General features: G+C 53.6%; 1 protein-coding gene across 2 annotated transcripts in view; it reads right to left on the bottom strand.

The window, feature by feature from the left end:
* SLC38A8 (solute carrier family 38 member 8) overlaps nucleotides 1-17,616 on the bottom strand; it is a 33,745-nt gene that overhangs the window by 14,652 nt on the left and 1,477 nt on the right. The window contains exons 1-5 of one of the 2 annotated variants that reach the window (XM_034940818.3): nucleotides 16,997-17,335; nucleotides 12,453-12,651; nucleotides 9,092-9,233; nucleotides 7,628-7,729; nucleotides 5,196-5,253 (exon numbers count right to left, since the gene is read on the bottom strand). In XM_034940818.3, coding sequence (XP_034796709.1) covers nucleotides 5,196-5,253; nucleotides 7,628-7,729; nucleotides 9,092-9,233; nucleotides 12,453-12,651; nucleotides 16,997-16,999 — 504 coding nt within the window. In that variant the 5' untranslated portion in view covers nucleotides 17,000-17,335. Of the gene's footprint in view, nucleotides 1-5,195; nucleotides 5,254-7,627; nucleotides 7,730-9,091; nucleotides 9,234-12,452; nucleotides 12,652-16,996; nucleotides 17,336-17,616 lie in introns of those variants that run through there. The other variant, XM_057300000.1, reaches the window with a different exon arrangement.

A 17,616-nucleotide genomic window follows, 5' to 3' on the forward strand; every position in this document is an offset into this window, starting at 1 on the left:
GAATCTACATACTGTATATGTGACATGCCATATTGGGGTAAGCATTTTTTTTTTGGTAGAGATGGGTTCTTACTACATTGCCCAGGCTGGTCTCAAACTCCTGAGTTCAAGCGACTCTCCTGCTTTGGCCTCCCTAAGTGCTGAGATTACAAGTACGAGCCACCATGCCCAAGTGGGATAAGAATTTTAAATGCAGGAGGGAGCGGTGGCTCACGCCTGTAATCCCAGCACTTTGGGAGGCCAAGGCGTGTGGATCACCTGAGGTCTGGAGTTCGAGACCAGCCTGGCCAACATGGTGAAACCCCGTCCCTACTAAAAGTATAAAAATTAGTCAGGTGTGGTGGCAAGCACCTGTAATCTCAGTTACTTGGGAGGCTAAGGCAGGAGAGTCGCTCAAGCCTGGGAGGCAGAGTCTCGCTCTGTCACCCAGAATGGAGTCAAGTGGTGCGAACTTGGCTCGCCGCAACCTCCGCCTCCCGGGCTCAAGCGACTCTCCTGCCTCAGCCTTCCGAGTAGCTGGGATTACAGGCACGCCCAGCTAATTTTTTATATTTTTGGTAGAGACAGGGTTTCACCATGTTGTCCAGGCTGGTCTCATACTCCTGACCTCAAGTGATCCTCCTACCTCGGCCTCGCAAAGTGCTGGGATTACAGGCGTGAGCCACCAAGCCCAGTGCGAGGATTTTTTTAACGCAAAACATACACAGTCAATGCCAAGAGCCCATGAGTCACGTGAACTCATTTCCCTGGGTGGGTCATGGACATTGGTGATTCATGAACAGCCAAGAGAATACTGATGTACAGCCAGGGCTGGGCAGGGAGGCTCTGCTCTGTCCAGACACCCTGGGCGGGGATGCTGCTCTTTCCGGACACACTGGTGGGTTCAGGGTTCTTCCCAGGCTCCTAGGGCTGGTTCCCACCATCACGCCCACTCTCTCACTCCTGGTCAAAACCAAACGTGCCAAGGCCTCATTCCTGCCCGCCCTGTAGGGACCCTACGCAGGGAGCTCAGACCAGCTAGGTCTTCCCTCCGCGCCTCACGGCCTTTGCCACTGCTGGTCCCTCTGGCCGGATTTTCTCCTAGTCCAGCCAGCTCCTCTGCACCCTCCTGGGGAGCCCTCCCGAGTGGGCTGGTTTTCTCTCTCACACAGCCCGTGTCCTCATCATGAGCAGGCTTTTCAGTTTGTCTACTCAGCGTCTCTCAACCACACGACAACCACCACCAAGTCTGCCTTGCTCAGGGCTCTGAGCTTGGGCCAGGATCGGAGCCTGCACCGAGCTGAATAAACACTACAGGGCTTACCCACCTACCCGTCCCGTGAACCCACCCAGCAGCCACCAGGCCTCCCTCCACCCAGCCCCGCTCTGTCACTCATGAGTCCTACTCGGTTCAAGTGAGCCAAGCCAAGGAAACAAGCCCAGCACAGCTGTCCTCCCACCCCCAGGACACATTCTGGAAATATAGGAGGGCACAGTGACCTCCTCCCTCCGGCTTCCAGCCCCAGTTGAGCACAGCCCTTCCGCTGACGTGCTGACCTCAGACACCGCGCACCCCTGCTTTCTGGCCCCAGGTTTCCTGACCTACAGGAGGACTCTGCCAGCAGGGGGGACTCAACACCTCTGGGACTCTGCGGATCAACCCCTCTGCCTCCTGCACCCCCGCAGCACTTGTGGGGCTCACCCCACACACTCAGGTCAGCCCTGTGGTCCTGGAGCCCCAGTGCCCACAATGGGGACCTCCGTGATGCCCCTTTCCTGTTCCTAAAGGAGCACCAGCACCTCAGCCCCATCGCAGGCTCTGCCTTCAGGGCACGGCAGATGCCCCGAGGTGGGGAGTCCTCGAACGGCAGCTCTGCCTATAGGGGCACAGCTGAGTCCAATATAAGGGAGAAGACAGTTAGTAGTGCCAGACAGGCTGGTGGGCAGGAGGGTGCCTCCTTTTCTCCCTGTTTGACTCCCCAGTTGGGTTTCTACTGGTGTTTTGTTTTTTTGAGAAGGAGTCTCGCTCTGTTGCCCAGGCTGGAGTACAGTTGCATGATCTTGGCTCACTGCAACCTCCACATCCTGGGTTCAAGGGATTCTGATTCAGCCTCCCAAGTAGCTGGGATTACAGGCCCGCACCACCATACCCGGCTAATTTTTGTATTTTTAGTAAAGACGGGGTTTCACCATGTTGGCCAGGCTGGTCTTAAACTCCTGACCTCAGGTGATCCACCCGCCTCAGCCTCTTAAATTCCTGGGGTTACAGGCATGAGCCACCGTGCCCAGCCTCTACTGGTTTTATAAGGGGAAGCAGAGCAGGCCTGCTGAGGGCAGGCAGTACCCAGGAGGTGGTGGCAGTGGGCAGTTGCTCGGTGATGGAAGGAGACAGGAAGACGACACAGTGGCCAAAAAGTGGACCCCACCCAGATGCCCATCAAAGGACAGGGGATAAAGCGCAGCTTATCCACACAATGGAATATTATTTGACCACAGATAGGGTGGCTACAACATGGATGAATCTCACCAACACGGCGGGGGAGGGAAGCCTGTCGTAAAAGGCCACAATAGGATTCCATTCCTAGGAGGTGGCCATCGTAGGCAAATCCAGACAGACAAGAAATACAAGAGCTGCGGGCAGAGGTGGAGAATGGAGAGTGACTGACGGCGATGGGTTTCTTCGAGGGGCAACAGAAAGGTTCTCAATTGACTGTGGTGATGGTTGCACAGCTCTGACTGTACTAAAATCCATTGCACTGCACGCTTCAGAAGGGTGAATGGCACGGTATATGCATCCTATCTCAATGAAGATATTTTTTAAAACCACAAAAACCAGCCAGGCACAGTAGCTCACGCCTGTAATCCCAGCACTTTGGGAGGCTGAGGTGGGCAGATCAAAAGGTTAAGAGATCGAGACCAGCCTGGCCAACGTGTTGAAACCTCGTCTCTACTAAAAATACAAAAATTAGCTGGGCGTGGTGACAGGTGCCTGTAATCCCAGCTACTCAAGAGGCTGAGGCAGGAGAATCGCTTGAACCCAGGAGGCGGAGGTTGCAGTGAGCCGAGATCACACCACTGCACTCCAGCCTGGGCAACAGAGCAATAGTCTGTCACAAAAACAAACAAACAAACAAACAAACAAACAAAAAAAAACACTAGAAGTCCTGGTGTAGCCGCATTGGCTGGGAGTGGACACAACCCCTCTGCTCCTGAGGCCCCTCTCACTGACTGGACAGGCCTGGGGCGGGGGTGCCCCATTGCCAAATGTGTTTGGGCGGGGATGCTGTGTTTGAGTCAGGTCAGAGTTCCTGATGACAGTATGTGACCGTCCCTTTCCTGCAGCCCTCTCCAGCCTTACCCCCTTTTCCCAGCACCTTCAGTTACATTTATTCTCCCCCGCTTCAGATCCTGGCAGCCCCCACCTCTAGCCTGAGCCCCTACTCCCACTCCTTCAATTCCTATCCTTCCCAGCTCTTCATCTCGGCATCCCGTGTCCCTGGAAACGCAGCCCAGGCCTCGTTGCTAGGAGAATCCGGTGACGGCTGGAGGCAAAGGTGAGGGGCACCCTTTGCAAGCATCGGGGAGGCGGCCCCGGCGTGGGTCTGCTGCACCATATGGCGCTTGGGCACACAGAGGGGTTGTTAAACTCAGTCCAGACAAACAGTTGACAGCAAAATCAGCTCTTCAGATCTTTCAAAATATTGGGCATGCAGGAAGCAATGTGAGAAATCCACAGAAGTGGCTTGCTGAGGCCCTGAAGCAGCACGCCGACTGATTACGAGGAAGAGAAATGGAAATGTTTCAAGATTTTTTTTTTTTTTTTTCCTAAAAAGGTTCTCAAAGAAAAGGCAAGATGAAGAACAGAAGCAGAGCTCACTGATGGTCAAGGGAAGAGACGAGCTCAATGGCTACAAAGCTGAGATCCGGTGGTAAACCCTGGACACATCTCCCTGTGGACTTGATTTTACTTTGGAATGGTTTTGTTGGTGCTGGTGGTAGGCACTGGATAGGTGGTTGTTTTTAGGACATCGAGGCAAATCTTCCCGAAAATAAGCAACGTGGCCAGGCACGGTGGCTCACGCCTATAATCCTAGCACTCTGGGAGGCCGAGGAGGGCAGATCGCTTGAGGTCAGGAGTTCAAGACCAGCCTGGCCAACATAGTGAAACTCCCTCTGTACTAAAAATACCAAAAAAAAATTAGCCAGGCATGGTGGTGCATGCCTGTAGTCCCAGCTACTCAGGAGGCTTGAACCCAGGAGGTGGAGTGCAATGAGCTGAGATCCACTACACTCCAGCCTGGGCAACAAGAATGAGACTCCAACTCAAAAAAAGAAAAAAAAAAAAGAAAGAAATGGAAGAGCAGTGTCTGCTTCCACCTGCTAGGAGGGCTGGGGGAACCCATGACAGCCCAGAAGCAGAGGACTGAGCCCAGGCCCGCCACCTCCCCTGCCCCCCTTCCCCGGCCACCTTCCCCCCAGCACTGTGCCACAGAGCCCTCTGCAGGTCTCCCTCCAGCTGTGCCTGGGGCCCGCTCACATCGGTGGCCCACCTATGCTATCCCACCTGTGCTGTCCTCTCTACCTGGGGTGCGCTTCCAGTCACCTGGCTGCTGCCCATACATCCTTCAAGATCCCTTTCAAACCCCACCACCTTGAGCGGACACCTCTGACTCTGCCCCTCTGCCAGGATTCTACACATGTAGCCCCATCCTCCCTCCCATGATATTCTATTAAATATTCTATATTTCTGCCCCCTTCCCCTCTCCAATCAGCTCCCTGTACACCTTCCAGCTCCTCTACCCTGTACCCCTCAGGAGGCAGGATCTTTCCTGGGTAAAACTGTCCTGCCAGAGTTAGGTGGGCAGCTTAGGCCTCAGGTCTGACTGCAGTCCTGTGGGGGTTCTGCAGAGGAAGGGACAGGTCCCAGGTCCCCACACTCTACGCGAAACCTAAAAAACATGGTGCTGCTTTTGGCCATCAGTGGGGGCTGGATTCCCAAGTTCAAGGCAATTCCCACTTCCCTGAGCCCAGACACCAACCCTCATGGTCTCGAATGACAGCCTGGGAACCACAGGTGGGCGGCACAGAGCCCACTGTATCCTAGGAGAAGTCCTCAGACGCCTCCCTGACAGAGAAACCAAGGTTTCCCAAGGGAGCAGAGAGTCACCCATAGCCTCTGCAAACGCCACAGGCTTCAACACAGATGCTAAAATTACCTGAAACCCGAAGCAGATGGTGGGGAAGACACTGAACACAGAGGTCCAGGAGGCAGGGCTGTAAACAGACAAGAACAGGAGTTTATTAAAGAAGGGTCACACCTAGAACAACCTGCGGCTGCTATGGTGAATTTTAAAGGATGCTGGGAAAATGTAACAGAGCATGGCTGCAAGATGTATTTTTAATGACTGTGTCCGTGACCAGGCTTTTGGAAATGGAAAAGGATGCTGGCTAAATGCTGCACTTTCTAAATACGTCTTTGCTGACATTTGGTAACATGACATTTTACATGTGGGCAGAATTTGGGCAGGGAAACCACAATAGGAACTCCCAACTTCCCTCTTGAAGGCTGCTGGCTCCCAGTGCGGTTTGGTAATTGGCGGGGGCGGGGGCACCCAGAGCATCCGCCCAGTGATCCCAAATAGCACAAGGATGGTTTGAGCTCTGTCCAAGCCACCTAAGAGGACAGAGGTCTGCATGGGGAGAACCTCCAGGTCCAGCCTCTTGGGATCCCCGCCTGGTTCACAGCTTCCTTTGACAGGCTTTTCAGGTGTAATTATTGAAAGTAAGATGAAGTCATGGTGGATTAGGGTGAGCCTGAATCCAATGCCTGCTGCCCTTATTGGAAGGGAAAACAGACAGAGAGAACATGGTGTGAGGATGAAGGCCAAGACCCAGTGATGCGTCTATCAGCCAAGGAACACAGATCGCCGCGGCCCCCAGAAGCGGGAAGAGGCAAGAAAGATCTGCCCCTGGAGTCTTCGGAGGGAGCATGGCCTGAACACACTTTGATTCTGGACTTCCAGGCACCAGAAGTGAGAGAAATTTCTGTTATTTTAAGCCACCGAGTAGGTGGTCACTTGTCACAGCAGCCCTCGGACACTCACATATCCTAACTTATCACCTCCTGTTTTTACTAGGGCCTCCTATCCCCTCGCCCTGCCCGTGCTAGAGTACCACTGGCTCAGTGTACAGATCTCAGCACCCATAGCCTTGAATGCCATGTCTGGGCCAACGTCAGCCACGTTTCTCCTGCCAGCCCGGACCTCTCTGAACTTCAGACACACAGACCTGCCCAGCTGCTTGACTTCCCTCTTAGATGTCTCCAGGTCGGCTCTACCTTGACTGTTCCAGGCTGAGCTGCTCCCAGGGACCCGCCCTGCTCAGTCCTCTCTAATCGAGGAAACAGCATCTCCATCCTTCCCATTGTCCAAGCTGAGAGCTCCAAGTTACCTTGACTTTCTTCTCTCTCTTACTCACCTTCCAACCCACCAGCAGCACTGGCCACAGAATTCACAGGGCCAGGTGCAGGAGGAATATGTGGGAACCCTTGCTGGACAGTCATTAAGGATTTTAAGACAGCGACATCAGAAGGGTACACTGAGCCTGGGGCCTCGGCGACTGTAGGAGTCGCACACCCACGAGCCAGCCCTGCCACTGGGAAATCCGATCTCAAGCGTATCCAGTCTGACTATTCCTCATTGCCTCCTCTGAAGTCACCAGGTCTGGGACCTGGGATCTAGGCAGAGGCCTCCCACTTGGTCTCTGTTGCTGCCCCTGGCTCCCAAGGACCACAGAACAGAATAAAAACGGTGAGCCTTTTTATTAATTTTTTTCTTTTTTGAGACAGAGTCTTGCTCTGTTGCCCAGGCTGGAGTGCAGTGGTATCATCTCGGCTCACTGCAACCTCTGCCTCCCGGTTCAAGCAATTCTCCTGCCTCAGCCTCCTGAATAGCTGGGATTACAGATGCCCACCATCACACCTGGCTAAATTTTGTATTTTTACGTAGAGACAGGGTTTCACCACGTTGGCAAGGTTGGTTTTGAACTCCTCACCTCAAGTGATCCACCTGCCTCAGCCTCCCAAAGTGCTGGGATCACAACTATGAGCCACCACACCCTACCTAGAGTGACCCTTTCTAAAAACAGATCCCGTCACATCGCTGCTGTACTCAAAACACTGCCAAGTCTCCCAACTCATCCAGAGCAAAACCAAACTCCTCACCATGGCTCTGAATCCCTGTACGACATCCCCGCCCATGCTCTCTGCCCCTGTTCCAGCTGGCTTGGCCACACCGGTCTCCTCACTGTTCCCCTGCCCCGGTACATGCAGCTGGCTGGCTGCCAGATTCTGTACCTCCACACTGTGGGGACAAGTCTGCAATAGCCTATGACCCCTAGGCCGCCGCAGCCTTTGGCGGTTCTGCGTCCCTCGGCCTGTCCCGGTCATCACTAGCCACGGCCAGGTCCCTGCAGCAGAAGGAGACTGGCCCTCCCTTGCCTTCACCGCATCAGAGACGGAAAGAACTGGAAGGAAGGAGCCCAGGCTCTGCAGTGAGCCACGAGAGGCTCCTCCTCTGAGACTCCCCTCGCAGACTCCCCTGCCGCGCCTCCCCGCCGGGGCTGCCGGAAGCTGTTCCCTCAGACTTACCTCAGTGAAGGATGGGACTCACGCACGAGGCCCTGGGGCCAGAGGTAGTACTGCACGGTGATGACCAGGGCCAGGTAACAGGCAGCCAGAGTGCCTAGGATGCTAACACAGTGACCGTGTGAGGGGCTGCGCAGTGGGTGACATGTGCGGTTGATGCACGGGGACAGTAGTGGGATCTGAATCCCAGCTCCGCCCTTGACAATGAGGTGCTGCCCAAGCTGTCCACCTCTGCCTCACCGTCCTCATCTGTACAGGGGGCATATGGGGCAGGGCTGCTTTGGGGTCAAGGGGTCAGATGTAGACTTGTTTTGTTGTTGTTGTTTTTTGAGACGGAGTCTCGCTCTGTTGCCCAGGCTGGAGTGCAGTGGCGCAATCTTGGCTCACTGCAAACTCTGCCTCCCGGGTTCAAGCAATTCTCCTGCCTCAGCCTCCCGAATAGCTGGGATTACAGGTGTCCGCCCCCACGCCTCGCTAATTTTTGTACCTTTAGTAGAGACAGGGTTTCACCGTGTTGGTCAGGCTGGTTTTGAACTGCTGACCTCGTGATCTGCCTGCCTTGGCCTCCCAAAGTGCTGGAATTACAGGTGTGATGCCCAGCCCAAAAGTGTAGAATTCTTAATGGCACCCGGCGCCCTTCGGGATGGCAGCTGTAATATTGTTTCCTTCCCACCAGCAAAAGCTAATCAGCCACTCAGCCTGATGCCTAAGGCAGGACGCCAGCAGGCTCACTCACACTTGAGAGGGGACAAGCCGCCCCCTGGCTTGGTCTGAGTGGCACGAGAGCCTTGCAGGGCAGAGGCCTGAGGGAGGCTCGGGTTTGCTGCCTGCTGTTTCTATACAATGTCTATTGTTCATACACAACAGGGAAAAGGCAGGGAGCAGAGGGAGATGGATACTGTTGCCAAGCTTTATTTCTTCATAAGTATACAAACCCTTAGCCACAAAAAAACAACCTGTGTGTGTGTGCACACATGTGCGTGCATGGGCACGAGGGCATGCGGGGGTGGGGGTGCATGTGTGGGTGGGTGTGCATGGGCACGAGGGCATGCGGGGGTGGGGGTGCATGTGTGGGTGGGTGTGCATGGGCACGAGGGCATGCGGGGGTGGGGGTGCATGTGTGGGTGGGGGTGCATGGGTGGGTGTGGGTAGGAGGGTGTGCATGTGTGGGTGTGGGTAGGTGTGTGTTGTGGGGAGGCATCTCTCTCTCTCTGCAGCCATGTGCAAAAAATCCAACAATGAAATAAACTGAGTAGCACTGACGTTGTTACAGGTCATTTTCTTCTTTAGGCTCATCTGTGTTTTGCATCATGCATACATTTTACTTGTATAATTTTTTTTTCGTTTTCCCCTTCTCCAAATGTGAAGGCCAATTCCCCAGCTCCTCTGACCCCAGATGGACAGAAACCCTGACACAAACACTCAGCAAGGTGGGGGCCCCCACCGGGCAGCATCCCCAGCCCTTACCTTGTGTATTTCTGGAAGGCGATCTCCCGCGGGGCAGACAGGGGCAGGATGACCAGCACGGAGAGCAGGGGGAGGGTGAAGCGCTGGTCTGCGTACCACGGCTGCGGGGCGGGCGGGGAGCCAGACAGGAGGGAGTCACACACTGCCAGAGACACGGGGAGAGCTGAGCCACAGAGTACAAATGCCGTGGGTTCTCGGCTCCCACCTGGCCCTTCAACCCTGGCTGGGGTTGGACATCCACCCTCAGCCAGCCCCAGGAGCCCAGGGATCAGATGACAAGTGAGATGGAGACAGGTCACGTGCCCCACGCAGGAACAAACCCTGACACATGAATTCATTCAACAAACATTTGCTGGGCTCCTTCCCCAAGCCCAGCACTGCTCTAAGGCCCAAGATGAGGCGATGACCAGACAAGCCATCTGCCCTCGAGCCCCTTACATTCTGGTGAAAGACTCTTTTGGTTTCGCTCGGGAACTCAATAGTATCTGGGGTCAAATGGGGGCCTGAAGTCGATTTTTGGCCACCGTGCCGTCAGCAACAGGCTGCTGTGCATCAGCATTGTGGGTCCTCATGGTTGCAGCAGAACACATGACCCCAAATGCACTGGCTCAAAACCACTTTATTACAAGTCATGGATTGTAGGTAGAGAGTTAGTACAGGGCTGGGCCGGCCAATCCTCCTCCATATAGGATTGGCTGAGGTTGCTTGGGGGTCTCTGGCTGGCAGTGGGGCTGGTCTGGAGGGACCCTGATGGCTCCCCCCAACACCTAGTGCCTAGTGGGTACACCTGGGCCTTCCTTGCAGTGTGGGAGTCTCTCCACATGGGCCACCTAGCAGGCACCTCCAACTTCTTCCATGGCAGCTGGGGGATCCCAGAGACTGAGGCAGAAGCTGCCTGTCCTCTTAAAGGCCAGACCCAGAATGGGCAGTGTCTCATTTGCCACACATTGCTGGACAAAGCCATCCAGGCACAGCTAATTCAAAGGCAAGGGACACAAGCTCCACTAACCTCTCCATGGAAAGAACACCAAAGAATGTGGGGCCATTTTTATTCTGCCACAGTGGGATGAATCATTTGGAACCCATCTAAGAGGCAAGACAGATGGGGGAGGGGAAAGCACAGGAGAGTGGGAGGGTGGTTGGAGGTGGGAGCCACTGGGAACCACCTGGGTGGGTGAGGTGGCCCCTGCAACCACTGGAGATGGGAGGCCGAGGAGCTTCAGATGTCTTCACTCCTTCGGTGGGTTGTTGGCCCTGAGGTGACTTAAGTGCTTCTTTGTTCTCACTCAACAAGGGGAGCCATGTGAAAAAATGAATGCATGTGAGAATAGCTCAAGTGTACGAAATGATGAAGGGGAAAGTTCCAAAAGCAGGTGGTCACAGCAGCATCCACGTGGGAAGGCCGAGATGCCAAGGGACTGCACATGCCCCAGGACTGCACCGAGATCGTGGGGGAGTTTTAGACCTCCAGGTGGCGTGGGATGGGGCAGGCCCTTTGTCTGCCTCTGGACCTCCCATAGCCAGGATCCTCGGGGCCAACAGCAGGACTGTACCAGCTCCTTCCTAAACCCAGCGTTCCCGGGTGCTTGAGATCTTTGGCACCAAAGACATGGCCAATTGTACCTCGTGCCATGACTCCCCCAAGCACTCCAACCTCTATCTAGCACTCCCTCTCAGAAGCTTGGCCTTCCCTACAGAGAGGCATCCCCAAATATCTAACCAGATATACACAAGAACGCTCTCTCCACCACAGTCAATCCACCCAGACCTGGGGTGGCCCGTATCCTCATCTGTCCTCTGACTAGTCAGGGGACTCCGCTCCCAGTAAGGCTCAGAATCCTTCTTAACAAAGCAGCAGTACCAGTTCAGTGGAGTTGAAACTGCAGACGAACTCTACTTGCCACTGTGGGGGAGCAGGACGTTTTTGTGCCCACTTACCCATTAAGAGGTTCAGATACGCCAATCTCACTTCTTTTTGGTATAAGGTAGTGTTTACCAAGACACAGCAGCCTTCGATCTCAATACCCCCCAGTCAGGGGCCTTTTGCTTCATGGGTCAAGAGACACACAGACCACACACATGGCAAAATGGTAGACTAAATTTTACCCTATCAACAATCACATTCCAATTAAAAGTCTAAACATTCCAATCGGAAGTCTGGGACTGTCAAGTTGGATTAAAAAGCAAGACCCGACCATATGCTGCCTACAAGAAATGCATTTTAAAATCCCAAGTCATTGTCAGGCTGGTGTTGCGAAAAGGACATATAAACACATTTAAAAAAAAAAATCCAAGTCATAGTTAGATTCTAAGTAAAAGAATGAGAAGAGAACTTCTATACAAACACTAGTCTTAAGGATGCTAGAGTGGCTCTATTAATGGTAGAGAAGACAGATTTAATGCCACACATAAAGAATACTTCATAATAAAAGGATATACCTAGAGTTTCAAAGACCATGAAGCATGAAGCTTGACAGAATAGGCTAATCTGCAATCGCAGCTGGCGATTTTAACATCCTTCTCTTAGGAATAGAATAACTAGACCTAAAGATTAATATGGTTGCAATGACGATCTGAACACAGCTGTTGACTGCCTTGACCTAATGGACACTGCCAGCACACTGTACCCAGCAACTGCAGAGTACACATTCTCTGAAGAGCACACAAAATGTTCTCCAAGACAGACCATGTGCTGGACTACAGAGCCAGTCTCAGTGGATCTCAAAAGACAGAAATGATACAGACTCCCTGACCATGATGCAAATTAAGGTTGAAACCGTGAAGGAATCTAAAAAACTCCCCAATAATTGGCAATTAAACACCACAATTTTAAACATCTCACGAGTCAAAGAAACCACAGTGAAAAGGAGCGAATATTTTAAATTTTCCACTCATGAGAAATGAGTCCAGTGAAAATGAAAATAGGACATATGAAAATTGGCAAGATGCAGCTAAAGCAGTGCTTAGAGGGAAAGTCTTAGTCGGGAACTCGAGGCCAAGGTTGGTGAGGGCTCAGAGCCACAGCCATTCCAAAGCTAAAGGTGTTACTGGTTCTCTCTCAGAAGGAGCTGCTTGCTGTTGGCTCCATTTGCTCATCTGTGAAATGAGTTATCTCCACTGGATATCCTAATTGCAGCCACAACCTCTCTCATGCACCTGTTTGCCCATGACTGTCACCCACCTGGTGACTATCCATTCGGAGCCTCCCTTCCCTACCACGTTAGGAACAAGAGTGTGGTTGCAGCCTCTGCTGTCCCTCAGGGCCCAGGCCAGGGCCCCACGTCCTGCTCAACTGGAAACTCCAAGAGGTCATTAGAGATCCAGCACCCTGGGCCACCCCGAGTCCCATGAAGGTACTTACGCTTCTCCAACTGGTCCCCGATCACCCTGAGGAAGGCCACGGAGATCATGAGCAGGTTGAGGAGGAAGCAGGCCTCACACAGCTTCCCAATGGCAGGGCCACACAGCCCCCTGACCACAGCCTGGTAGGTGGCCTGGCCACTGACAGCAGCAGCATAGCCCAGGATGACCAGCCCGCTGATCAGGAAGACCAAGGAGACCTGCGGAGCAGGAGCAGGACCTGGAACTGGGGTGTGCCCACAGCCCACCCACCCCCAGCCAGCCACCCCTCGGGCACACTCTCCACATGGCTTCTCATCCACAGAGGCCAGGGCTGCTGCCAGCATGGGGTTGGCAGTCTACCAGCTATGTCACTGCACACACCCCCACCCCACCCCACCTATCCTGAAATCAGAGCTGCAGTGCAGGCCGATTCTGGCAGGCTCACTGGCTCTAGGCTGTGAACCTGGGAATCTGACACCATCCTGCCCCAGTGGGATAAATGAGACATCAGAAACCCAGTGTTTAAGCTACTCTCCTGAAAATCGCCTGGGCTGTGGGTGGAGAGGCAGTAGGCGTGGTGGCTTGGAACCCGAGGTGGAGCGGGCACAGCCGGGCTCAGGTTCTAACCACTGCTCACCTGCTGTGTGGCATGAAGCAGGATGGCAACCTCTGCTTTTCCATCTGTGAAATGGGGGTGGCATCGCCCCCTTGCAGGGGTGCTATGACACGTCAGGACTGAACAAGGTCTGCGACATACTTGGCTCAGCGTGTGAGTGCTCAAGAAATGGTGTTTCGGCTGGGCACAGTGGCTCATGCCTGTAATCCCAGCACTTCTGGAGACCGAGGTAGGCGGATCACCTGAGGTCAGGAGTTTGAGACCAGCCTGGCCAACATGGAGAAACCCTGTCCCTACTAAAAATACAAAAATTAACCAAGCATGGTGGCAGGTGCCTGTAGTCCCAGCTACTCATGAGGCTGAGGCAGCAAAATCTCTTGAACCTGGGAGGCGGAGGTTGCAGTGAGCCAAAATTGTACCTCTGTACTCCAGCCTGGGGGATACAGAGAGACTGCCTCCAAAAAAATAAAAGAGAGAGAGAGAGAAAAGAAAAGATCCCTCTATTTCAGCTTAATTTTTTTTTTTTTTTTTTTTTTTTTTTTTTTTTTTTTTTTGGAGACGGAGTCTAGCTCTGTCACCCAGGCTGGAGTGCCATGGCACGACCTCGGCTCATTGCAACCTCCAGCTGCTAGGTCCAAAGAATTCTCCTGCCTCAACCTCCCGAGTATCTGGGACTACAGGCACACACCACCACACCCAGCTAATTGTTTTTTGTATTTTTAAATCTTTTTCCAAAATGTATTATAAAAAATTTTCAGGCCAGGTGCTATGGCTCACGCCTGTAATCCCAGCACTTTGGGAGGCCAAGGCGGGAGGATCACCTGAGGTCGGGAGTTTGAGACCAGCCTGGCCAACATGATGAAACCCCATCTCTACTAAAAACACAAAAATTAGCCAGGCATGGTGGCACATGCCTGTAATTCCAGCTACTTGGGAGGCTGAGGCAGGAGAATCACTTGAACCCAAGAGGCAGAAGTTGCAGTAAGCTGAGATCGTGCCACTGCACTCCAGCCTGGGCCCCAGAGCGAGACTCCCTCTCAAAAAAAAAAAAAAAAAAAAAAAAATTCAGATGTACAGCAAAGTTGCAAGAATGTTACAGTGAACACCCCTGTGGGCAGCCACCCGACTCCCCCATGATAGGTTGCTATACTTGCTTTGACTTCTCTACCCTTCCACCCATGCCTCTGTGCGGCCATCCATCCAAGCCTTCCACCCATGCCTCTGTGCGGCCATCCATCCAAGCCTTCCACCCATGCCTCTGTGCGGCCATCCATCCATCCCTTCCACCCATGCCTCTGTGCGGCCATCCATCCATCCCTTCCACCCATGCCTCTGTGCGGCCATCCATCCAACCCTTCCACCCATGCCTCTGTGCGGCCATCCATCCAACCCTTCCACCCATGCCTCTGTGCGGCCATCCATCCAACCCTTCCACCCATGCCTCTGTGCGGCCATCCATCCAACCCTTCCACCCATGCCTCTGTGCGGCCATCCATCCAACCCTTCCACCCATGCCTCTGTGCGGCCATCCATCCAACCCTTCCACCCATGCCTCTGTGCGGCCATCCATCCAACCCTTCCACCCATGCCTCTGTGCGGCCATCCATGCAACCCTTACACCCGTGCCTCTGTGCGGCCATCCATCCAACCCTTCCACCCGTGCCTCTGTGCGGCCATCCATCCAACCCTTCCACCCATGCCTCTGTGCGGCCATCCATCCATCTTAATGGATCAGCATTTTGAAGCAAGTTGCAGATCCCAGGGTACATCCCCTGCAATACTCTGGCGTGCCTACCATGCATTAGAGCTTGATGTTTGTTCATTCACCGGCCTTTTCTCTTGTAGGGTGAATATTTACATATAAAATGCTCAAAGTCTTAAGTGTATTGCTGGAAGATGTACAATGCACATGTGCCAGCCAAACTGCTACCCACAGGCGGAACATCGCCACACCCTGGACGGTGCCACGAGTCCCACTTCTGTCTCCTTCCCATCCCCAGAAGAAACCACTGGTCTAGTATTTTCCACCTTTATGTAATTCCTGGCTCCTCCCACTCCATCAAGCATGTGTGATTGATCCGTATCGTGCGCACAGGCAGCTTGCTTCTGTTTTTGCTAAAAGGCCATTGTCTGAATAGATCATAATTAGCTGAGCATGGTGGTCAAGCATTCCACATCTAATCCCTAGAGCCTGTGAACGTGACTTACTGGAAACAGTTTTTGCAGATGTCCACAAGGAAAATGTTAATTAAGTGAAAAAGGGGTTTGCCTCTATCATTAAGGATCTTGAGGTGAGGTCATCTTGGATCTGGTGGGCCCTCAACCCATTGAGGTATGTCCTTGTAGAGACAGAAGGGAAGGAGGCAGAGATTGGAGTCCTGAGGCCATAAAGCCAAGGAGCACCTGGAGCCACCAGGAGCTCGAAGAGCCTTTGGAGGGAGCGAAGCCCTGCTGACACCTTCATGTCAGATTCCTGACCTCCAGAACTGTGAGAGAATACATTTCCAGTGGTTTAAGCCCTACGTTTTGTGGTAATGTTATAGCAGCCCTAGGAAACAGACACGTGCAATTGTAAAATATTGAGGGATTTCTCCAATGCCCTCTCACCCACGCTCTAAGCTCCCTGAAGACTGGGTGGTATCCTTTTTTCTATTTTGCCCCAGAGAAGGGCCTGACAAATGCAGACACTCAGAAAACATCTGTGGTTGAAAGGCAGGGGGGCCGGGTACGGTGGCTCATGCCTGTAATCCCAGCACTTTGGGAGGCCAAGGAGGGTGGATCACCTGAGGTCAGGAGATCGAGACCATCCTGGCCAACACAGTGAAACCCCATCTCTACTAAAAACACAAAAAACTAGCGGGGTGTGGCAGCACATGCCTGTAGTCCCAGCTACTTGGGAGGAGGCTGGGCAGGAGAATTGCTTGAACCAGGGAGGCGGAGGTTGCAGTGAGCTGAGATCATGCCATTGCACTCCAGCCTGGGCAAGAGAGTGAGACCTTCAAAAAAAAAAAAAAAAAAAAAAAAGGGCAAGGGAAGGTGTGGGGGCAAGGAAGCCTCACTGGTGAGCCATCCCTGGAGGACAGGGTCACAAGAGGGACTGAGCCTCCAGGCAGCAGAACCGCAAGGAGCCCCGGCCGCCATGCCAGACCCAGCCCCTCCACAGCTCCCAAGAGGGGGTTTGCCCGTTTTCATCAAATGTCTCCCATCCAAGTACTAATCGCGCCCGACTCTGCTTAGCTCCTGAGATCAGATGAGATCGGGTGGGTTCAAGGTGGTATGGCCCTAGACTGTTTTCATCAAATAGCACTAAACCGCCAACCCTAACGAGTCAGGCTTCCAACCTCTGCCCACTGACTTCACATTTAAACGCTCCCCAAGCAGAAGCCTCACCAGCTAAGTGGAGGATAGCAGCCTCCCCCAGATCTTCCATCATTCACAGTGACATCACTCCAGCCCCAACTCCACCTCCCCGGTAGCCCTGGAGGCTAAAAGGAACAACTTGGGGTGGCGGGAGCTTGTCAAGAGCCAGGCTGGCTCCTCTGCTCTGCCATGAGTTTCCATTTATTCATGTCAGGGTTCCCTTCTCCTCAAGTCTGCTGAGTGAAGGGATCTGGACCTCATCCTAAGCAAAACAAAACAGCTGTTTCCCCAGAAGCGAGTCACAAATGTGGTCTCAGGCCCGCCCAGCCCTGCAGGGCCGGCATCTGCATTTCAGCAAGATCTGTGTGAAATGCCTGCACGGTGCTTGTGGAACAGGGTTCCCACTCTCTGGCTCATGGCCATTCCTGCTGCCCGGGGATTGGCCACATCCCTATCCCCAAAGCCCCACCTGCCCCCTGTGGCTTGAGATGGGGCTTCTCCCTCACTGCTGTAATGGCAGCCTTCCTGACACACTAGTCCAAACGCAGGCGTGCTGCCCCCTCACGTGCACCTCAGGAAGCTCTTACCATTTCCAGTGGGGCTCAGCGCAAAGGTCACCTCCTCCGAGAGGCTTCCGACCACACCGTGTCATATCATCCCCCGATCCCCAGAGACACATGACCCTCCCGGCATGATCCACCATCTGAAGCTGATGACATGCATCTTGTCTGACTTCCCATTAAAACAAAGCTCCATGACGACAGGGACCACACTGCGTCATCCATCCTAGGCCAGGCACGGGGCAGGAGCTCGGCCAACGCCAGGGGTGGCATGGGTTACACCCGACACTAGTTTCCAAAAAGACCCGAAGAGCCTCAGGGCACACAAACGGTTGGAACTCAGCCATCATCCATCAGCTGCCATAAGACGTGTGAGATAAAGCCGGCCAAAGAGCTTACCACAAAATGCAGCAATTCATTCCACCAGCCAGGGGAAAAGGATCTTAGAAAATAAAGCTGTGCTCATCAGTGGCTCTCCTACAGCAAAGAGAAGAGCGCGGCGTCCGCACTTCCCCAAAAGGGAATCCTGGCTTTGCACCCGGTAGGCAGGAGAGCGGAACATCCGACACCAAGCAAGGCCAGCCCGGCTCTGTGTGGGGAGTATGGGGGTGTCACACCAGTTTTAGGCTCAATCTGCACACAGGAGT

This window comes from Pan paniscus, chromosome 18 (assembly GCF_029289425.2).
Source record: "Pan paniscus chromosome 18, NHGRI_mPanPan1-v2.0_pri, whole genome shotgun sequence".
NCBI classification, from domain to species: domain Eukaryota; kingdom Metazoa; phylum Chordata; class Mammalia; order Primates; family Hominidae; genus Pan; species Pan paniscus.